This window comes from Somniosus microcephalus, chromosome 1 (assembly GCF_052327205.1).
Source record: "Somniosus microcephalus isolate GS21.2 chromosome 1, FLI_Smic_1.0, whole genome shotgun sequence".
In the NCBI taxonomy this organism is placed as follows: domain Eukaryota; kingdom Metazoa; phylum Chordata; class Chondrichthyes; order Squaliformes; family Somniosidae; genus Somniosus; species Somniosus microcephalus.
Window position 1 is genome coordinate 137,177,164 of NC_140987.1, and position 24,571 is coordinate 137,201,734.

Here is a 24,571-nt window from a genome sequence, read left to right on the forward strand (position 1 = left end):
GAAGTGCCGAGTAGATGATCCATCTCGGCCTCGTCCCGAGGTCCACAGTCACAGAAGCCAGTCTTCAGCCAATTCAATAACAAGAAATGGCTGAGTGCACTGGATACAGCAAAGGCTATCAGCCCCAACAACATCCCCGCAGTAGCGCTGAAGACTTGCATTCCAGAGCTAGCCACGCCTCTAGCCAAGCTATTCCAGTACAGTTACAACACTGGCATCTACCCGACAATGTGGAAAATTGCCCAGGTGAGTCCTGTCCACAAAAAACATGACAAATCCAATCCGGCCAATTACCGTCTACTCTCAATCATCAGCAAATTGATGGAAGGGGTTGTCGACAGTGCTATCAAGCGGCTCTTACTCACCAATAACCTGCTCACCGCCAGGGCCACACAGCTCCAGGCCTCATTACAGCCTTGGTCCAAATATGGGCAATAAGAGCTAAATTCCAGAGACGAGGAGAGAGTGACTGCCCTTGACATCAAGGATCCCCAGTAAAATTGAAGTCAATGGGAATCAGTTGGGAAAACTCTCCACTGGCTGGAGTCATACCTAGCACAAAGGAAGATGTTTGTGGTTGCTGAAGGCCAATCATCTCAGCCCCAGGATATCATTGCAGGAGTTCCTCAGGGCAGTGTCCTAGGCCTAACCATCTTTAGCTGCTTCATCAATGACCTTCCTGCAATCATGTCAGAAGTGGGGATGTTCGCTGATGATTGCACAGTGTTCAGTTCCATTCGCAACTCCCCAAATAATAAAGCAGTCCATGCCCGCATGCAGCAAGATCTGGACAACTTTCAGGCTTGGGCTGATGTATAGCGTGAATGTTACTTGCCACTTAAGTGCCAGGCAATGACCATCTCCAACAAGCGAGTCTCCAACCACCTCCCCTTGACATTCACTGGCATTACCATCTTCAAATCCCCCACCATCAACATCCCAGAAACTTAACTGGACCAGCCACACAAATACTGTGGCTACAAGAGCAGGTCAGAGGCTGGGTATTCTGTGGTGAGTGACTCGCCTGCTAACTTCCCAAAGCCTTTCCACCATTTACAAGGCACAAGTCAGGAGTATGACTGGATACTCTCCATTTGCCTGGATGAGTGCAGCACCAACAACACTCAAGAAGCTTGACACCATCCAGGACAAAGCAGCCCGCTTGATTGGCACCCCATCCACCACCTTGAAAGTTCACTCCCTCCACCACCGGTGTACTGTGGCTGCAGTGTGTACCATCTGCATGATGCACTGCAGCAACTCGACAAGGCTTCTTCAACAGCACCTCCCAAACCCGCGACCTCTACCACCTAGAAGGACAAGGGCAGTAGGTGCATGGGAACACCACTACCTCCAAGTTCCCCTCCAAGTCACACACCATCCTGATTTGCAAATACATCGCCGTTCCTTCATCGTCGCTGGGTCAAAATCCTGGAACTCCCTCCCTAACAGCACTGTGGGAGTAACTTCACCACGTGGACTGCAGAGGTTCAGGAAGGTGGCTCACCACCACCTTCGAGGGCAATCCGGGATGGGCAATAAATGCTGGCCTTGCCACATCCCATGAGTGAATAAAAAAAAGGATTCTACATTGGCAGACAGTACACATTTTGTACTTCAGAATAGGTCTCCTCAATCTCTTGCTTTTTTTGCTACCTGCGCAATTAGCTACTGTGAGCTGATTCACCTAGAAGCAACTGGAGATAACTGGAAACACAAAGTACGAAAACATTGGCTTGGGTTACTGGGCCAGTTACATACAAGAGTTTTCATTTCAGCATCGAGTATTATTGGCTGGAACCAAGAAGGGAGATACAATCACAATAATGCTCTATTTAACACTGGATATGAATTACTTATAAGAATCCAACATAGGAATGAAAGGAGATGGCCAGTTTTCTCTGCTATTGATAAGCACTTATTTTTAAATCATTAATAAGTAAGCAGCAAATTAATGAGTCCATTTTCATAACAAGTCATGATGACCTTATGAGATCAAAAGCAATAAATGGCAGGTTGTTTTTTTTTTTTTTTTTTATAAATTAAGAGAGTCAGCTGCCAGTCTATTTTTCATACTTTCAACATTTCTTTCCCTTAGACTGTCGGAAAAAAAATCCAACTTCCCATTACGTCGATCTGAATGAAGGGAATAGTATTGAGTATTGCTACCAGGACATCTTTGACCAAACTTTTGATCACTTGTCCTAATATTTCCTTATGTGACTTGGTGTCAGATTTTGTTTTGATAACGCTCCAGCAAAGCTCCTGTTTTTTTTTTGATGTTAGAGGCGTTATATAAATAAAAGTCGTTTTAGTAGGAAGCAATTTGCCATAAATCAAGCTCTCAAGATTCTGCCTGAAATCCGACTCATCGGGTGTACGAGCACCATTTATTCCAAGCGGCACCAGTCCAAGCACACAGAGGTACAGAAAAGCCGTGCCATCGAAGACCCACTTTTACCATCAGGACCGTGACAAAGCCTACTTCTGAAGCCTGAAACATATTATTGCAACAAATGAATTTATGAAGTTTACATTGAACATTAAAGTAATGCTGGCCACTACAGCAACCAATGGTAACAAATCGTAAAATTGCAAACAGAAAACCATGGAAATTCATCAAAAGCAAAAACCAAATGGAATGAATAAATAAATTCAGAAGAGATAAGATAATCTTTACAGGATTTCAATAGAAACTTATGAAAAAACACAGCCTTTGCGAATCCATCAGTGCCTCCCCCAATGGCCTAGTGATTAAAGGCACCAACTGGCAACAGGCATGCAGACCAGAAGGTTCCAACTTCAAATCCTGGTTTGTGCCAAGGAGCTAATATTAGCTAAGGCAGTTACAATTAGCCTCAGCACCCTGTGTGAGGGAGGGAAAATAAAAATCAAAAGGTTCAGGATCTCATTGTCATTCAGTGATCCCTGATGGAAAGTACACGTGGGCATCAGATGAGTGCATGATTAGGCTTGGCGGTGATATACTCCAAAGTTGAATAGCCTGCGGACTCACTTTCTAGGCACAACGCACTGCAGAACACAAGCAGCCACAACACATTGCAAAACTGCTTTCAGTGGAAGCGGTTTCATGATATAAGCACAAATTAATCACTCAACGTCAGGTTTTTCTAAACAAAGTATGCGTTTAAATTTAACAGGTACAACAAGTTTATGCTCCAGGGCTTTCTCACAAAGAAAATTACAACTAATGAAAGGGATAAACACACACGCACTGAAATACTTGGTTGGAGCTTTTCCCTACAATTATTAAAAACAAAAGCTTGCCAAATGGAGCTTTAAGCTGCAAAATACATTTCATTATTCTACTCATCAATTTTCAATTAAAAAAACCCAAAATCAGCAAATTGCCAGAAATTAGACAATGATTTTTTTTAATGGAAGGGCTTAATCAAAATAAAGTGCAAACATTCCTATGGGCAGATGCATACTTATGGGCTTAATTTCTAAATTATATCTATTGGAAGTTGGAGGAAGAGAAAATATATATTACAGCTTTAGAGTAATTAGGGTTGGTTATGGAAGACATTTAGATAAGATATCAAACCTGCCCCATCTCCCCAATTTCACCTCAGTTGAACTGCCTTAGGCACCAGCAGGGGGTCAAGGCATGGGGACACTCAACCTGCTGGTAAATGCTGCAGACAGGTTGCCAAGCAGCACAGCAAAGTGACAGCCCACACAAATGAAACACAAATTGAATAAGCCAGAGAGTTTAAATCGGGGATCCCAGCCATAATAGTGAGTTGTATTTGTACAATTGGATGTTTGGGGCTTTTGTTAAATCAGCATTCAATAGGGATTTCTTTTTGCATATGGAAATAATGAGCCTTCCGATTCTGTATCTCCCCCACACAGTCATTTTAGCATTTAAAAAAATTCATTCTTGGGATGTGGGCATTGCCGACAAGGCTGGCATTTATTGCTTATCCCTAAGTTTCCTGAGAAGGTGGTGGTGGGCCTTCATGAACTGTGGTAGTTTGATACAACTGACTGGCTTCTTAGGCAATTTCAGAGGACAGTTAAAAGTCAACTACGTTGATGTGGGACTGGAATCACTATAGGCCAGACTAGGTAAGGACAACAGGTATCATTTCCTAAAAGACAGTGAGCCAGTTGGATTTTTACCACAGTCTGATAGCTACATGGTCACTTTTACTGGTTCCAGCATTTTAGTTCCATTTTATTTTGTTTTAATAACCCGAATTCAAATTCTCAAACCGCCGTGATGGGATTTGAACGCTCATTCTCTGGATTACTAGCCCAGTAATATAACCACTGCACAATATTTTTAATACAATGAATGAAAAGTGCCACATGAAGAAAGAATTCTGGTTGCTAGTACACTGTACAGAGGTGAATGCACGACTCCCGCTATCGGGGTCTGTCACATAAAACGAATTCCAATTTATGCAATGTTTGATACAACTGACATTCCTGTACGTCAAAAAAGTGCTTTTTTTAAAATCTCTCCCCTCACCTGTTTTCTCTCTTCCTCTCCCATTTGAGTCCTGCCAAAACCTTGCTGTAGGGGATGGCCTAGTGGTAGTAATGTATTTGTATCTCTCTTATTTCTAATACACTTCTCCCCATTTCAAGTTTATGACTAGTACTACCAAGACTGCTGCGTACAAACATTAGATTTTCAGTAAGGAAAAACCTTTAAATCTTAATATTGAAGAGTGTGTTTTTTTCAACCTAAATAACATGCTTTTCAGATGAAGTTTTTTTCCAGTGTCACGGAAGTCTCCTATGTCTGCATGCTAGTATAGAGGCACCTGGGGGTTGGAAGCTTTTAAAAATATGTAAGATAAATGTTTTCTATTATTGGAGTTAAATGGTGTCTTAAAATAATTGCCCCAGTAACGAGAATTGAATTCTGGGCATTCCTGGTGTACTAACGTCAGAACAGAGAGCCAATATAGAAAATCAGGCTGTGTAGATATATATATATTGTATAAATTGACAAAAACAACAAGACCAAAGATGGAATTGGAAGAGAAAGGCAAAATAAATAAGACTGAGTGGAACACAGAAATTAAAACCAGATAATAAAAAACAAAATAATTTTACTTAATCACTTGGATTAATTTAAAACTCAGGCAAGGCATTATGCACATGCTGCACCATATGAGGCAGACAAGAAATAGTGGATGTACCAACACACTGTATACATGCAGAAGCTGGGGATTCTCCAAAGGGAGGAGTCGATATGCCTGGGAACAATTCCCTCTGGCAGCTGTTTTCAGCAGCCATACCAGCTCATGTATTTTAGTTGAAGAAAACCTAAACTTGTACTCTCAATACTTTAGAATCAACTTAGGGCCATTTGCAGGGGTCACACAGATTCTGCTGCACAGCAAGCTGATAGTTGCACAACACACCCAGCAGTGCTCAGTTTATTAAGAGCTTCCGACCCAGTGAATTAGTACTTGACACGCAAGCAATCTGTGTACGGTGTGCTAATGGAGTGGAATACTTTTAACAAGACCAGTTTCAACACAGTAGTGGGCCTTTGACTGCTCTGCACCTGCAGATGTTAGATAAACTATCCATTGAGCAGCTGTTTTCCCTCAGGAATAGCTCCAGCCGCTCATCAGCTGGCAAAAGGAACTCGAGAGGAAATCCAGACACACTAAACAGGCTAATCAAAACTTTCTGTCCAGTTCCGAGAGACCGATTACCATGGAAATATTTTCCTTTTGAATGAATCTGGAACAAACATTTCAGAACACTATTCTAAACATGTGTTAAGCTGCAAAGGATTTCTTTGCCCACTAAAGATATAATTTTCTATATTCTAATCATTTGTCAACAAAAAAAAGTATGATTTCACAAGTTAACATGGAGCCTCTATGGAGCAGTGTCAAAAGCAACTCCCTATTATTAATCTATATATCTACATACAACTCTCCAGATTTATTCCCCAATATCATGTCAAGCAGTCTCAAGAGGCTTGGAGGTGCCCACTAGAGTTGCGCTGTAGACCCCCTTCCCTCACACACCAGGCTGCAATGGCTCGATGTCCTCCTGTTAGTGAGTAAGTGATTACCCATGTGACTCCACTGCTAACTTGCTCAAATTTACTTAGAAGGTTCTAATTATTCATGCGGAGCAGGATTGTACCATTAAAACCACTGATCGTTGGTTTTCTGCTGCTGGGAGGGTGGTAGGGAGGGAAATCCAGTTCTGTTACACCATTTAAAATGCTGCTACTGATTAGAGCACCATATACTGTTCTGTGAATTAAGTAGCTGAAAAGAGCAAAAGACTGAGGAAAAATCTGTATCGGGGTGGGGAAGGAAGTTGGTCATTTATGGCATGGCAAACACCTGGGTGAAAAGACGTGCGAGTGATAATCAAATTTCTCCAACACCGAATTCTCTCTTTGCAAAGGGAAATGGTAGTGGATTACTATTGCCAAGAAACTGATAGAGGAGCAACAGCAATCTTGAAAATTTGGTGCACAAGGAGAACGCTTTGCAGCTCATAGGCATACAAACAGGAGAGGTAATACAAGATTGGCAAGTAGGAGACGAGGGACACAGATAAAGGCAGGGCCAGAGGAACACGCCATTTTAGCTTCATATGGATTTTTAAAGTACTGTACAGCAATGGTTATTTCTCTCAAACTCTATTTCCTCAAGGATTCATTAGTGTTTAGACAGCTAAAGCTTTGTTTTTTTGAAATACTAGTGTTGTCTTGCAGGAAGAGCCCAGGTACTCAGAGGAACAGCTGGGCTCAAGATCCCTATTTTTACCAACTCCATCATGGCACCTTACCTGCCCTAGCATCAGCTCAGATACAACCACTCAAAGGAAAAAAAGTGAGTTGGAGGGTTTTCACTGGGCGAGACATCAAGCTCTTGTGAGAAAGAGGATGCCATTTCTCACCACCAAACTCAACTATTTCAATGTTCCTAGCTGGTCTCCTATCCTCCACTCTCCATATACTTGATCCAAAACACTGCTGCCAGTTTCCTATCCCAAACCAAATGCCACTCGCCCATTACTCCTGTCCTTCCTGACTTGCATTGGCTCCCAATGCATCCAATTTAATATGATCATGTTTAAATCCCTTCATAGTATCACCCCCATCTCCAACCTCCTCCAGCCTTACAACCCCTCAACTTTCCGTTCCTCCAGATCCTGCCTCTTGTGCATATCCCACCCCACTGCCCACCCAATCACTGGCAGCCATCTCTTCAGCGCAGAGGTCCCTTACTCTAGAATTACCCCTCTAAACTTCTCTGCTCTTCATCTCCCTCTCCTTTTAAAAAGCTCCTTAAAATCCCACCTCTGACCAAACTTTTTGGTGAGCCCTCCTAATATCCTTTCTTTTGGTTCAACAATCCTTTTATTTCCTGATTACTCCTATGTGAAGTGACTCGTGATATTTTTCTACGTTGCAAGTGCTAAATTCAAACTGATATTGCCTTTGAGAATGCTAGTCTTTCCAGACAGTTTTTTTTTTGGTGTGGAGACCCCGGTGTTGGACTGGGGTGGACAAATGTAAGAAGTCACACAAGTGTGATAAATGGCAGTTAGAAAGATTACCTGTAATCATCTTGCATTATTCTCTGGCTATATAAGCTGTGCCTTTATGCATCTCTCCACTTCACCTGACGAAGGAGCAGCGCTCCGAAAGCTTGTGATTTCAAATAAAACTGTTGGACTATAACCTGGTGTTGTGTGACTTCTTAGTTTTTTTTTGGGGGGTGGGGGCTGGTGCTGGGAGGTTTTTTTTAAAAATTAGGCTTCACAACTTTCATTTACTGAAAGCACTCTGCTATAAGCAGAAGCCTCCTTTCTCTGGCAATAGGCTAATGGTTCTCAAACACCTCCTCTTGCCTGTATACCCTGCTCCTTATTTGGGGATGGAAGGAATTCTTCCTCCTCTTTATTAAACATCCCTTTCAGCTTAGTAAGTACTAATCCTTTCCGCGTGGTAATATTATGCAGAATAAAGCACGCAACAATGACTCTGGAGACTTTTGCTGAACTGTATAATAGTGCTTCAACAGATTTATCCAGGCACCTGAAACAGACTTCAAGATGCCTATGGTCTGCTCTACTGAAATGCTGGCAATCCCATGGGCCTCATATTTGTTCCACTCCTCCATCTGCCGAAGCCTCACTAGTGTCAAGAGCCAAGTGCAGGGGATATCCCTGATCCTCAAGCAACCATTGTGATACAGACTGAACGGAGGTGTAAGGGGGACCCCGAGCTCCTGGTGGCCTGTCACTTTAATTCATTGCTCCATTCCCAGTCAGACCTCACCGTCCTCGGACTCTTGCGCTGTTCCACGGAAGCTCACCGTATGCTCGAGGAAGAGCACCGCATCCTTCGATTAGGCACTCTACAGCCCTCTGAATGAACACATTCTTTTTTCTTCTTCTTCCCTCCCACATGGCAGCTGTCCTTCATTCTGCCAGCGCAATTCACACCCCATCTAGAGCCATCCTTTGTTCCTTAACCTGCCCCATTACCACCTCCTCTCGCTTTGAATATCTCTTAATCTCTCCTGCTTTCTATCCTATCACTGACCTTCCCTTTTGTACTTTCATCCCCTCCCCCTTTTCCCAGCCCCTAAACCTGCTTTCCATTTCCTGCTTTTTTCCAGTTCTGATGAAAGGTCATCGACCTGAAACGTTAACTCTATTTCTCTCTCCATGGGTGCTGCCCTGGCCTGCTGAGTTTTTCCATCGTTTTCTGTTGTTAATTCTGATACACAGATTGATTCCTTGGATGAGAGGGCTGTCCTATGAGGAGAGATTGAGCCTATAGTCTCTGGAGTTTAGAAGAATGAGGTGTGATGTTATTGAAATAATGCTGAGAGGTTGATTCCCCTGGCCGGAGAGTCTAGAACTAGGGGTCATAGTCTCATGATAAGATGTCGGCTGTTTAGGACTGAAATTTCTTCACTCAGGGCTGCGAATCTTTGGAATTCTCCACCCCAGAGGGCAGAGGATGCTCAGGTATTAAGTTTATTAAAGACTGAGATCGATAGATTTTTGAGCATTAAGGGAATCAAGGGATATGAGGATAGGGTGGAAAAATGGAGTTGACGTAGAAGCTCAGTCATGATCTTATTAAATGGTAGAGCAGGCTCAAGGGGCCGTATGGCCTACTCCTGCTCCTATTTCTTATCTTATAGCTCGGAGTCATCAAAGCTGGTATGATGGATTGTTGCACAAGTGTCAGGACAGTTTCCTGGATAGCAGATATGAATGGGGAGAAAATATTTTTGGCACCCTACACTTGCTGTACATTTATTAAATGAAAGCTTTCCTTATTAATGAAACGGAGGGGATTGCTATACAGAGCTTTCAATGCTACACGGGCTCCGATCAATTGGTGCGTGCACATGTGGGAATCCCACTAGTCTATACAATTGATACGGTTGACCACACCAACCTCCTTCAATGGGTATCCTCTGTTCTTCAATGGAGTGGAACTACCCTTGATTGGATCTACTCTTACCTATCCAATCATTGCCGGAGCTTCTCCAGCAATGGTTTCTCTTCCCACCCCTGCAGCATTAACACTGATGTGATCCAACAATCTGTTCCTCACCCCTCCTCTTCCACGCCTAAATGCTGCCTCTCGGCAACATCATCCGAAGAGATGTGATCAGGTTGCAATGTACCACCGATGACACCCAACTCTTACGACCCCTCCACTGCCTCAAGGTTGCCAGCCTGCTGGTCAGACATCTAGTCCCAGATGAGGCACGATATCCTCCATGGAAGCCATAGTCTTCGGCCTCGACACAAACTCTGTACACTTATCAAACTTTCTATCCACCTTCCCAGCCACGGTCTTAGGTTGAAGCCAACAGCTTGTGACCAAGGGGTCTTATTTGAGTCTGAGCTGAGCTTTAAACCCCATATACAGGAAACTTTCGATTAACCGGCCCCTAAATAACCAGAACACTCTATCCACCGGCAAAATTCAGGAGTCGGTTCAGGTAACTTTTTTTAGTTTTAGTTACTTTTTTTACTCCATTTGTTGCTGTGCAAGGGTGTAGCTGAAGCTGTTGCTAAGCTACAGAGACGCTTGCAACTTGTGCCGATTGTTTTGAAGCGGTTAGGGTTGGTTGCTTTATACGGAGCTCTGAGCTCCGTATCTTTTACTATAGCGTTCGGTTATCCGGAATTGTTGATGAACCGGCAACACGTCAGTCCCGTCCGCGCCGGATACCAGAAAGTTTCCTGTACTCTCCAGTACAAAGACCACCCACTTCTGCCTCCATAAAAATCACCCACCTCTGCCTCAGTTCACTGCTGCTAAAACCCTCATTCATGCTTTTGTTACCTCCAGACTCGACTATTCCAATGCTCTCCTGGCCGCCCTCCCATCCTCCATAAACATCAACTTAAAAAGCCTGCTGCCCGTATCCTAACCTACACCATGTCCCACTCACCCATCACCCCTGTGCTCACCGACCTACTCTAGTTCCCAATTCCCCAATGCCACCAATTTAAAATTCTCATCATGTTCAAATCCCTTCATGGCCTTGCCACTCCCATCTCTATAACCTCCAGTTCTACAACGCTCTGAGATATCAAATCAAATCAAATCAACTTTTATCGTCATTGTTAGTGTACAAGTGCAGTACAACGAAATGTAGGCTTGCGGCTCCCGAGAGTGTACAATTTGGATTAGGACACTTAAACATTTCAACATACATTTGTACATATATATTAGCATAAATATGACCATAATAAAGCATTCTTTCAGCTCTGGCCTTGTGTATATTAACTTGTGCACAGTGTCCTTTCCTCACAATGACTGTGTGTAGTGACGTATTGTACATTCAGGAGTAGAATCGGGGCTCTTACTAGAAGCCAATACAAGAGATAAAATAGTGAGAACCATTTTTAAAAGAAAAAAATCTTGTTATATTCTGAAAATGTTGCCTTATTTCTTGGTGAATGCAGTATTGCAAAAGGGTTAATTCAGTGAAGTCATTTGTTTTGTTAATAGCTTTTATTCATCAGAACATGACACGGGCTATGAGTCAAAGAATTAAACCTGGCTGATACAGTGAGCACAATTACCTGTTAGACAGGAGCTGGGACTTTGTTCCAGATGGAGAGGTCAGATATATTGCCAGGTCACCTCGGCGAGGGTGGGCAATGGTAACTCGGACAACAATGTGCTCCAGATAAATCACATGGTGGTTTGCGTTGTCTGAACAGCCAGTGGCTTTGTAGACTGCCTTCACAACATGCTCAGGACGAATTGTTCTGCAGCAAGAAAGGCAATAAGATTATAGAGATATCATTGCATAAGTTGAATGCTTCAGCATGGGCTGACAGTCTTTCACAGACGAGGCCAGTTTGTTGCTCGACTACCATGACATAGTCTCAGTAACACGAGAGAGAAAAATGGTAGCAATAGTCTGACAATAGCCTGTTCAAACAAACATTTTATTCGAGGCTACGCTGATAATGCAATGACAATGACAAGTAGACATATCCTGAAGAGAATGTTCACAGGTTTACCGATTTTATTTAAATAAAATATCAAATGAACAAACACATTTGTGCAATGAAATTTGAGATTTTGAAGTATTTACTGATTTTCTGTTAACTCTCACACTAGATTTTGCATTTAAATCAGTTGCAATGTCCTTTGTCAAACAACTGAACCACCCCGAAATAATTCCACCACAGAAAGTCTCTAGATTCAGATATCAATACACAGATTCCAATCTCTCATTTGCAGACATAAATCTACAACATAAAAAGTTACAAAAAAGTAAATTATTTCCACTTCTTGGCAACAACTGAATTATGAATACATTAGGAGTTTGGTTATTTTGCATTAATTTTCCTCTCAGAATGCAAGATAACCAATATGAAATAGAAGACATCTTTTTTTAAATCTCTAATAAATTCTATTTTTAATACAATTTCTTTAGGCAGATAATTCTGCACAAGGTCCCACAAATACACTTCAAAAATAATTAATTGACTGAAGTACTTTTTATCACCCTGAGGACTTAAAGGCATTTTACTCATTCAAGTTCTTCATTTCCACAGGAGTAGAGAGGGGCAAAAGAAAGAAAAGACTTGCATTTATATAGATGTAATAAAGCTTTTTAAACTGATGAAAGGTTTCGATAGCGTGAATAAGGAAAGACTATTTTTCTGGTTGGAGAGTCAGTGACGAGAAATCATCAATTTCAAATAGTCGCTTAAAGCAAAGAGAGGGGTTAGGAATAATGTCTTTATGCAATGGGTTGTTAGAGCAGGGAATACTTTGCTACAAGGAGTAATTGAAACAGAGACCATTGTATATTTTAAGGGAAAATTGGATATACATTTGAAGCAGAGCACACTACACGGCTATGGAGACAAAAGGTTTAGTTATGGCTTGCTCTAGCAAGGAGTCAGCACAGACAACAGGCCGAATGGCCGACTTCTTGGAATTACCATAAAGCATGGTTTCCTGCAGTCCATTAGGGAGCAGCTCTCAGAACAACTTCAAGTTCAGGACCCTGTTTGCTTTGGAGCTGCTCTGGAATGCAAGAGAATGCATCCTGCTGGTGACATCCCTTGGCTCAGCTGGTGGGAGACCTGACATCACAATTTTCATGTCATTAAAATAAATTATTTTTAAGTTCATTTATGCTAATATATTTGCTTTATAAAATGGGATATACTTTGAAAAGTAGACTCCCAAAAGTTTCCTGCCCCATTAAGGCTCAAAGTTCAACAATGATTTGTGAACTCTCACCATTGGTGCCCTTTTGAAAAGGAGGTCTGAAATTTTAGATGTGACCATTGCCAATTTATGTTGTCTAATAAATTAATTTCACGTTTGACTTTCTGCTGCCACCCAGAAGATAAACCCACCTTCAGCCCTGCAGTCTGGGGTGGATTGAGGTCTCAAAAAGGTAAAAAGACTTCAACTCACTGCAGCAAGTGCCCACTGCTCAACTCTTAACACGTTGAACGGTCAACAAATTTGGCCCGGGGGTGGGGGGGGAGAGAGAGAGAAAGAGGGTGGGAACGGGGAAAAGACAACAAAATGTCAGGAGTTGGCTTTTTTCATAACTATCTCAAGGGAAAATATAAAATGGGTGTTGTAAACCGGTTTTATAAATCAGCACAACAGTTGTGTGTTTAATGACTGTAGTCTCATCATTCCCTCACCAGAACCAACACCCAGATGTCTAATGAGGACGTTTTAAAAAGTCATAAAGACACTTAACATAACACTAAAAGAAACTAGCATGCGTCTCAGTCATCATCATAAATTATTCCTTTATGTCAATTACGTAGAACCTCTGATTTCACGTCACCCTCTAATCATCATTATTATTATTCATGCAGTGTGTATTTGTTCAATTTCAAAATAGCACAGAACATTTTTAAATGTCTACTGGTAGTTCAATTCAGTCAAAATGTGTTTGGTTGGTTTACATAACTCAGTTACAACAGAGAAAAGCCAATTTAAACCCACCTGTCATTAACAACCCAGCAGATCAAAACAAGTTTATGTAAAGTAATTAGCGATGGTTCCCTCTCTTTCATATGTAACCCCTTCACGGTTCTCTAGATATATGTGAGATGTGGTCTCTGTTGTAGGCAGTATTCTATAGTCCAGTAAGGAGATCACTACTACAATGGCTTAATTCTAATTATCTTACTTTATAGTTTTAACGTCAGACAGTATAAGAAGATTACGGGTCAATGACCTAAATTAGACATTTGCATACATTAGAATGAATCTAGACATAATAAACATACATTCTCCATTTATATGGATTCAAAGGAGAATCTGTTCCCGTGTCCAAATTCGAGTGCACTCTTTCGTTGGCGCGCTTAAGTTGGAGCTCATGGTATGTATAATGTCTGCAAGACTTACGACTCTGAACCCCTTCGTTGAATTCTCTTCACGATCACTGAATCCCACTTTGAGTTCTGAATGCAGAGCTACTAATACGAAGGGCGGCGGCCGAGTTTGGAAGCCCGGGACGGGATGCGGCAGCCATTTGCCTCCTGAGCCCTCTTTTCAGAGCTCCTGCCCTCTTTTCTTCCAGTCGCTCCAGTTTCCCGCTCGAAAAACCCGACTCCACCCCTTCCTCCTGGGGTTTCTGCCTGGAGACTGCGCAGCCTCACTGTCTGCAACAGTTGATACTGGTGCAGAATTATGGAAAGTCTGCTCTTAGTCACATTGTGTCCTTAAAAGTTCTTGCCGTACCTTCACATGGGCAACTTTAACCCAGGGATTTATAACAATGATAATACAGTGTCTAAGTTAAAGATTGATAACCATACTTAGCGTACATAACATTTCCAGTGGGTATTACACTCACCCCCCTACCAAATATAGGCATGTCCCCATGACTAATGAACTTTACACATAAGTGGTCGCATGCTTCCCAACCATGTATAAAGGGAGGTAACATATCGAACCGTAGGGGCTATCATTACACTTGGCACTCCTAGTGTACTGTATGTCAATCTTTCAGGAACCTTCTTAACTCGCTGTGAGCTCCTTATTTCGGATACCCGGTCTTCAGTTCCTTCAACTACGTTGGAGGCGTTGGTTCCTTTGTTATCATGCCTTTCAGTCTCTTTTATCTCCTTCTCGGAAGCATCTGGTTCTTCCCAGACCATGTCCAAGTCTGAGCTAAATGGTTCAGACAATTCATCCAGATTCTGTCTTATGCGTCTTTCTGGGAGGTCATACCATAGATCCCATTCTTCATCTTCCGACTCATCAGGTTCCTCATGATCCACACACTGTGTCATGGGTTGTGTGTCTTCTGGAACAAAGTTTTCCTGGTTTCTCGTTTTTTTCCTTCTTCTCTGCAGGGTTTTCCTACTAGGTGTCGGCTCATTATATGCTGGCGGATCCAGACGCACTTGCTGTCCCAATGGCAGGATATGATTCCGGTGCAGTATTTTTATGGGTCCACTCCCACCTGCAGGTTTTAGCCGAAACACAGGTAGTTGTGACATTTGACTTTCAACAATGTAAGGTGTAGAAGCCCAGCGGTCTGCTAACTTGTGTTTCCCTTGAAGTCCTAGGTTCTGTATGAGAACTCGGTCACCAGGCAGGAGTTGGGAAAAACGGATCTTCTGGTCATACCTCTGCTTATTTCCTTTATTCTGTTTGGCAGAAACAGACTCAGCAAGTTCATAAGCAGCTTGCAATTCCTTTCTCATGTCAGATACATACTTGAGGTAAGTTCTCTGTGATGTGCCATCACTGGATACTCTGAAACACAAATCCACCGGCATCCTCGCTTCACGTCCAAACAGGAGTTAGTACGGTGAAAAACCAGTAGCGTCATTTCGGGTACAATTATAAGAATGAACAAGATGTCCAATGTGCCGACTCCACTTGTTCTTTCGCTTCGAATCCAGCGTTCCAAGCATGTCTAACAAAGTACGGTTAAACCGCTCAGGTTGAGGATCTCCCCGAGGACGATATGGCGTTGTTCTTGACTTCTCAATCCCGAGCATGGACAACAACTCATGTATAAGTCTACTTTCAAAGTCTCTACCTTGATCACTGTGTATTCGCTTTGGCAGTCCATAGTGGATGAAGTATTTCTCCCACAACACTTTGGCAACGGTGGATGCTTTCTGATCCTTTGTGGGAAAAGCTTGGGCATAGCGAGTATAATGATCTGTAACGACCAAGACATTTGCGGTATTGCTGGAATTGGGTTCGATGGACAGAAAATCCATACAGACAAAGGTCTAGAGGTCCATCACTTTGCATGTGAAACAGAGGAGCAACTCTTTTAGGTAAAGTCTTTCTCGGGACACAACGTGCACAGGACTTGCAGAACTCCTCAACCGCAGACTTCATACGCGGCCAATAGAATCTGTCCTTGACCAACCCATAGGTCTTATCTACTCCCAGATGACCTGCGTCATCATGCAAAGACTTCATCACTATTTCCCTGTACTTTTCAGGCAGGACCAACTGTGAATGACATGGTTTAGTGGGTGGGTGAGTGATTCTACACAACACTCCCTCTTTAATTTCCAAGTGGTCCCATTCTCTTAGGAGCAGACGAGTCAGGATGTTTTGATTTGTCGATCTGTGTAATATCACCCAGACGGAGAGCTGAAAACACCTCATGAATACAGGGATCCTCCTGTTGTGCTTTGGATATTTCAGATGAACACAACATGGGTAAGTTTTGTACATCCAAACTGGAAAGGTTGCAAAATGCCTGGGGAACAGCATGCATTGACGCTCCCAAGTGGTCAATCTCTCAGACATGAAATGAATTCTTTGGTCCAGATACCACAGACATCTGACATTACTTTCACATCTGCTGAAGCAACATCTTTCCACTCTGGTTTCTGGTAGTGTGGGCGACGAGACAGAGCATCTGCGTCAATGTTCTGGTTCCCAGGTCTGTACCCGAGACAGAAGTCGTAAGCAGATAATGCTTGCTGCACTAAGTTTTGCCGAAGTCAACACATAGGTTAATGGATTATTGTCTGTCCTCACTTCAAACTTCGCTCCATACAGATAATCCTGCAGCTTATCCACCACCCCCCACTTCAACGCCAAGAATTCTAGCTTATGAGCTGGGTAGTTATGCTCTAATGGCGTAGGACTGCGACTGATGAATGCTACAGGTCTCAGTCCTGCTCCTTGGTCCTGATACAACACACCACCCAACCCTTCTTGACTGGCATCCACGTGTAGCACATATGGCAGCTGTGGGTTTGCAAAAGCCAACACGGGGGCTTGAGTAAGACTTTGCTTTAAGGTGTGGAAGGCCTCTTCGCATTTCTCATCCCATCTAACACCAAAAGGCTCAGAGGGTTTGAAGTAGTCCTTGTTCTCTTTACCTTTAGCCTTTTTCTTCCTCTCGGCTGGTGGGAGGTAACCAGCCAGCAGCTGATTCAGAGGATGGGCCACTTTGGAGTAATCCTGCACAAAGCGCCTGTAATATCCGCAGAACCAAGAAATGACCGCAAGGCAGTCACTGTGTTCGGTTTGGGCCATGTGGTAACAGCTTCGATCTTGGATGGATCTGTAGCTACTCCATCCTGTGATACAATATGCCCCACATAGGACACGGATGTTTGGCAAAACTGACACTTGTCCAATGATAGCTTGAGACCTTCATCCTCCAGACGACCAAGCACTTTCAGCAACCGAGCTTCGTGTTCTTCAAGGGTTGCCCCAAACACAATGATATCATCCAAGTACACCAATACTTCGAGCAAGTTCATGTCCCCAACTGTTTGTTCCATTATTCTTTGAAAAGTTGCTGGAGCGCCTGAAACTCCCTGTGGCATCCTTTCAAATTGGTAGAACCCAACTGGACATATAAAGGCTGTCTTTTCTTTGTCCGATTCACTCATCGGTATTTGGTAGTATCCACTTCTGAGATCCAACACACTGAACCACTTGCTTCCATTAAGACAAGCCAGTGCATCCTCAATTCTTGGAACGGTGTATTGGTCGGGAATAGTACGTCTGTTAAGCGTCCTAAAGTCCACACACATCCGAATCTTTCCGTTCTTTTTCCTCACCACCACTATAGGAGATGCATATGGACTCCTGGACTCGGTAATGATCTCAGCTTCTTTTAACTGCGACAGGTGCGGTCTCTCTGCTTCGATGTCAGCTGGTGCCAGCCGTCGAGACCTCTCCCGAAAGGGTTTATCCTCGGTAATTCTGATAGAATGGCGAGTACTCTTACTACAACCAACATCAAACTCATGAGTAGAGAAAACTCCTCTCCGCTCCATCATCTTCCTGACTAATCGGTCCTTCCATTCTTTAGGAACGAATGAATCTCCAAAGTTGAAGGAGGAGGGTGTCAGATCTCCGGTTGAGTTAACTTTGGACTCTTCCTTCACATGTGACGACCGTACATTTACAGGAAACAGATGCGCAATCGGCATTCCTTTCCTCAATGTGATTCCTTTGCCTGACATATTCCTCACGGTCACTGTAACTCTCCTCGACATCACAGCTGTCGGGGTCTGCAACTCTGGTCTCACCAGAAGCTCATTTGGAAACCGTGACTCTTCTGCAGGGTCATCAGGTGACTATCAGAATGGCTTCAGTACCTGGCGTTCCAGGGGATTTTGGTATCCCAGGGATTCTAGCCACTCCTCCAGGACGATAGGTTTGGCTCGAACGTACCACACAGTTCCTCTTTTGCTATCATCTACGTCGGAAGAAAGTTCAGGCAGTTTCTCAAAAGCCTTTTTGAAAACAGGGTGAATGTGTCTGGTGCTCAAGAAGTTTTCACCTCCCTGCTCTTTGCAGCTTGTCAGGAGTCGTCTCACTATGGGTGTATTACTGCCAACAAGTATGGAAACCTCACCTTTCACCATGGGGTCAGGGCAAACCAACACAAGTGCATCAATGGTCTCAGTGGTCCCTACATCAGCTTCCAAGAACTCTAACCTCAGCGACAAATAGCCATCATATGGGTAATCAGCAGGACTAAGGCCCCAGATCTGCAGAAGACTGATTGGGGTTAACGGCAAATGAGTCAGGTATCAGTCATAGAAGGATCTGTACAGTATGGTAACCTGAGAACCCGTGTCAAGGATAGCTTTAGTATAAATGCCTTCAATCTGTATTGATACAGCAGAACTCGGCCCTACTAAACCTTCAGGTATGATGTCTTTCATATCCCCTCGTCTATTATTGCACTTAGCGGAACGGGTCTTAACTACAGGGACAGCAGGCCATTCCGTTACTGTGCCCCTTTGTAGTTTCCCGACTTCTTGGTAAGTTTTATGAGACGGTCATTTACTTTTTTTAGATTTTCCTCACCTCTACATTCTCGCTTGAAATGTCCATCCTTTCCACAGTTATAACAAAAGACTCCAGGTCTATCTCCTTCATGGGGATATCCTTTAGAGGAATCATTCATTTTGCTGTTAGACTTCGCAGGGTGTTCAACCTTTTGCACCCTGCGTCATCCCTTTCTGTGTTGGGTTTAGACCGAAAATATGCCATCTCGGCTCTCATGACATTTATTTCCTTCTTCAGCTGTTCCATCTCAGGGTTGACATCACCCTTAGGAGTAGGAACTGTAACAGGAGTCACAAGTTTGGACATCACAGGACTCTTTGCTACATTCCGGGCCTGAAGCATATCCTCCTCCTCTCTGACTTCCCTTAGCAGCTCAGTGAAGGTAGGTGGATCTCGCAACTTATGGGTCATGCGTATGCGAAGAGCAGTCACGTCTTCGAGCAATGCACCTCGCACAACCTGTTCAATGCGGAATAGATTCATTTCAGGCAACTCAATCCCTCTTTTCCGTAACATACAATGCAACAGTTTGTCTATTCTCAGCAGATAACTGGACAGCTTCTCTCCCTCACACTGGAATGTGCTTCTGAATCTGACCATCAAATCTGAAATGGTTTCAGTAGTTCCAAAGGCAGTTTCTAGAGCCTGCATGTAGTCAAAGGAAGTAGCAGAGGTGTTCTGCGCCTTTAAGAATCTTACAATGTCAGCAGCAGGACCCTTAAGGCTTTCTACTATTCTCTGCCTCTTCACATTGTCACTGCACTGCCATTCCTCTAGCAGAGGCAGGGTCTGCTCAGCCCAGGCGTCGTACTCCTCTTCCCCACTGGGAGTTGGTCTCACTCCTGAGAACATATGGAGCTTACGGTATCCCTGAGCCTCGAAGGGCAGATTGGTGCATTTATCCACCAGAGAACTAATGGCACTGACCAACTGAGTGTTCATATCCAGGGCCGAAGGACCTATCAGACCTTTGACATCAGCAACAGTCTTTCCTTCTTGTCTCAAGAAGGACAACAACTTGGTCTGAAACCCTTCTTCTTCCTTAGTAGTAATAGGGACAAACTGAACTGGCCAGGGACCAGCCTCTTCAGAAAGCCCAACTGCCTCAGGTAAACCATGACCTCTCAGGTTCTCTGATGTCTGGATCAACACAAACTGCTTCTTGGTAGCTGTATCCAAGCAGCGCTCAACTATCCTAACCTTTCCAAAGGCTTTGACACAATTCAGAGCCCTTAGCAAGACATCATCAGGGTCATCGTTAGCAACACCATTCAGCACAATGGCATGGGTAGTAGCTATCTGCTTCTGTGTGCACCAAGCTTCAACCTCAATAACATCCATCTTTTATGCTCAAACAGCCCAGTAGAAACCACAAACCACTCTCTTAGCAATGAGCATTCAATACTGTTAGTTTACTGACATAAATAGACCACGATCCTGGACGAGCCCCCAAAATGTAACCCCTTCACTGTTATCTAGATATATGTGAGATGTGGTCTCTGTTGTAGACAGTATTCTATAGTCCAGTAAGGAGATCACTACTACAATGGCTTAATTCTAATTATCTTACTTTATAACGTCAGACAGTATAAGATGATTACGGGTCAATGACCTAAATTAGACATTTGCATACATTAGAATGAATCTAGACATAATGGGCCAGAAATTCGGGTCCAAATGCGCGAGTACGGTCTGGGTACTCACGCATCTGGCCGGATGAAATGCCGGCGTTCAGGAAACACTGTGCATGCGGGGAACGCCGGCATTTCCAGTCCTCTGAACGAAGGGGTTCAGAGGCACAGCGCGCGCGACTGCACAGGCAGCGTGTGCGCAGTGAAATTCCCTTTTTTTTCCCCCCCAGAGTTGCGCGTGTGTAAAGGCCTCCGGTTTTTACGCGAGGGAAAAACAAGTGTAAGTACTTAGTTTTACAGGTAAGTGGGCTTTTAGTACAATTTAGACTTTTTTTTTTCCACAGGTTTGTTATTTGTAAAGAATTTACAGTAAGGTAAGTTTAGTTTTAGCCCCGATTTTTTATAAAATTTTTTTTTTTAAATTTTAAAATTATTGTTTAAAATAGTTTTTCATAGTTATTTATGGTTCATTTAAGTATTGCAATGTTTTTTTTAATTTTCTTTCAGGTTTAAGTAGTGTTTTGGGGCCAGCAGTTTTCATGAGTTTGACAGCTCTCACTGTCAAACTTATGAATGAACTTTTGCAACCTCCCATTGGTTGCCCAGTGCCCACGTGATCCCAGCCGGCTCATCGCATTAAGTACGCCGCTGGGTCACGCACGCACAGCGCAGCAGGACCTCAAGCTGGCCAGTGAGGGGAAATGCATTGCGGGCCAGAATTTAAATGTCAGCGCGCCGGGTAAGTGCTCATTGGGGGCTTGCACGCGCGGCAAGCACCCGACCCGAATTTCTGGGCCAATAAACATACATTCTCCATTTATATGGATTCAAAGGAGAATCTGTTCCCGTGTCCAAATTCGAGTGCACTCTTTCGTTGGCGCGCTTAAGTTGGAGCTCATGGTATGTATAATGTCTGCAAGACTTACGACTCTGAACCCCTTCGTTGAATTCTCTTCACGATCACTGAATCCCACTTTGAGTTCTGAATGCAGAGCTACTAATACGAAGGGCGGCGGCCGAGTTTGGAAGCCCGGGACGGGATGCGGCAGCCATTTGCCTCCTGAGCCCTCTTTTCAGAGCTCCTGCCCTCTTTTCTTCCAGTCGCTCCAGTTTCCCGCTCGAAAAACCCGACTCCACCCCTTCCTCCTGGGGTTTCTGCCTGGAGACTGCGCAGCCTCACTGTCTGCAACAGTTGATACTGGTGCAGAATTATGGAAAGTCTGCTCTTAGTCACATTGTGTCCTTAAAAGTTCTTGCCGTACCTTCACATGGGCAACTTTAACCCAGGGATTTATAACAATGATAATACAGTGTCTAAGTTAAAGATTGATAACCATACTTAGCGTACATAACATTTCCAGTGGGTATTACACATATTACACATCTAAAAGTGCACTAAACATGTAACTGCACTAGGAAACTTGTTAAAAGTATGAAATGAAGATTTCAGGAAAGAAAACCCAATTAATTACTTAAATTAGGTTACTACAGCAAAATAGAGCTTTGAAATGCATTGGCTGATCATGTTCCCCATACGTTTCATTCACACATATTTGGTACCTGCTTTGTTTGTCTGGGTTCTCCACACACATGTGCTGGGGTGGGACTGATTTCCAACGCTCTGCTTCTTTCACCATAGCTTCTGCATCCATTAATCCAAATCCATACAGGTGGCTCACTGTCAACATGGAAATTCAGCAGTCAGTAACTCCCTAAAATCTATCCCCTTCTGAACTGGGGAAAAGGCAACTCCTCCTTACATCACCACGATCATTTTCAAGTGCATACCACTGATGCATGTCTCCAGCTACCTTATTCCAGTTCTTCCCCCAATTCCTACATTACAACAGTGACTATACTTCAAAAAAGTACTTCATTGGTTGTAAAGCACTTTGGGATGTCCAGTCGTCATGAAAGGTGCTATATAAACGCAAGTCTTTCTTTCAATTAGCTGAACACTTCTAGACAGTGGCAGGCACCAGTCTTAGGACTAAAACACATAACCATTAAGATGACCCCTTTGCCAGCAGCTGTGGATAAATCATATTCACGTGCTTTCATTGTAGAAATAAGCCACCCTTTCAAAAAATGAGCGATTGGTTTACCAGGGTGTCCACCTGCATCACCACTTCCTGTGGTACAACTTAATTCCAAATGTTATTAAAAAGCTAGAGTTCAAATTATACTCAATATAATCAGAGACCGATATTTCTGGTCATTGAATCTGAAGGAGTAGATTTACCCTTTACCTGGTGATCATACCAAATTCTGAACAGCATGTGTTTGGGATGACAACAAACACTAACCTGCGGTAACTGGCAAAGTGGAATTAGCACATCAACAAGACTGTTAGGAATTCAACAGAGGTCTGTAGTTGGGAGTTTGGCCTGGTTTCTGGGTTGCATGGTGGGCAAGGGCTGGCAGCAGTGCACTACATCAGTTACACAAGATGGATTTCTCACCCCACCCTCCTAACCCACAAACATGTTTCATTAATTTACTCAGTACACCGTGTTCCAATATAACCGAAGGGAAAAAAAATAAATTTAAGACTAGTTAATTTTCAGTTTTCAAAATTGTATGCTATCAACTCAAAGTCTTGAACAGGATCAGTGTTGGTCCTTCATATCCAAAACGACCTATTCACAGTGCATGCCGCAAGCATCTGTTTCCCATCTTAGAATGTGCAGTTGATGATTGTTTTAACCTGTCTAATCTACATTTTCCTCCAGCACAGACCATGAATCTAAAAGGAAGCCATTCCTCAATCATGGTTCTACTCGTTATAACTACTATATTACCCAAACTGAACCAGATGGACTTCCATCTTTTACCACATGCTTATACTGGTGGTTTCATTGAAAAGTATTCAAAATAAGGCTAGGGTTTATTAAAAGTCATGCACTTTGGACAGAACCCTGTAGCCCTGGCTCCAAATTGCAGCAATAAATATGTAATGCATCAGCGACATTTCATTAACCATGGCAAACATATTTAAGGCAAAGCCTGGTGCTTCAGAGGGCGTTGGTTCAGCCTATTCTTAAAAGCAATCCGTTACTTTTTTTTTTAAGCAGCAGAGTGGATAGGAGAACAGAAAACCCTGGGTCAGCTATTGGCAAAGTCCTTCGATTAACAGAGTGTGCAAGCACTTCAAGTGTGGAATACTCTACGTGTGCTCTTGGCCCATTTTCAAACAATCTGCTAACTTTTAAAACACTCATCATTTAAAGGCTCCATTTGCCGAGAGAGAAATGCAGCTAGGGGTGCTCTAGTAGTATCGCAACCAAGGAATCCATAGGAGAATGCTGCTTCCCACCATCACTGTCCATGTTCAGCAGATTTACCTACCCCTCTCCCAAAGTCCGCCAAAAGGAGACATTGCTGCAGCATTTTGCTAGCTTTTATTACAGTGCACAAGTTACAAGGGGATCCAAGACGATTGGAGACCAGGTCTCTCTCTCTCTCTCACACACACACACACACACACCCCTCTGCCTGGGTTTCATAGGCTGCAGTGTGGCCTTCCCGACCCCGCTGCTGGTCCTCGACCTCAGATTTTGTCTTTGACACGAGTGTCCTCAACTCCATCCCGCATCATGCTACCTACCACCACCTCAGCACAACCCCAGCCTGGCATGAGATTGAAAGGCTATCTGACAACTGAAGAACAAGGCGGCCTCAGGAGCAGATGGAATCCCCGCCAAGGCACTAAAATATGGCGGAGAAGCACTATTGGCGCAAATATATGAACTAATTTCTCTTATTTGGAAGGAGGAGAGCATGCCAGGGGATCTCAGACGCCGTAATCATGACCATCTTCAAGAAAGGTGACAAGTCCGATTGCGGAAATTACAGAGGAGTCTCCCTGCTGGCTGCCACAGGGAAAGTCATCGCAAGAATCCTCAATGGCCTCCTCCCAGTGGCTGAAGAGCTCCTCCCAGAGTTGCAACAGATTCCGCCCACTAAGGGGCACAATGGACATGATCTTCACCGCACGTCAACTACAAGAGAAATGCAGGGAACAGCACCAACCGCTGTACATGGCCTCCTTTGACCTCACAAAGGCCTTCGACACTGTCAACCGTGAGGGATTATGGAGTGTCCTCCTCAAATTCGGCTGCCCTCAAAAGTTTGTCACCATCCT

At 43.5% G+C, this 24,571-nt stretch overlaps 2 protein-coding genes across 11 annotated transcripts in view; one reads left to right on the plus strand and one right to left on the minus strand.

Moving 5' to 3' along the window:
* Positions 1-24,571, minus strand: part of pcsk5b (proprotein convertase subtilisin/kexin type 5b) — a 679,955-nt gene that overhangs the window by 456,986 nt on the left and 198,398 nt on the right. For all 5 annotated transcript variants that reach the window (XM_085986077.1, XM_085986086.1, XM_085986095.1 and 2 more), the window contains exons 11-12: positions 21,988-22,105; positions 11,086-11,274 (exon numbers count right to left, since the gene is read on the minus strand). In XM_085986077.1, the coding sequence (XP_085842203.1) occupies positions 11,086-11,274; positions 21,988-22,105 (307 nt within the window). The remainder of the gene's footprint in view (positions 1-11,085; positions 11,275-21,987; positions 22,106-24,571) is intronic.
* carnmt1 (carnosine N-methyltransferase 1) overlaps positions 1-24,571 on the plus strand; it is a 1,199,612-nt gene that overhangs the window by 272,467 nt on the left and 902,574 nt on the right. The gene's annotated exons all lie outside the window — the stretch shown is intronic.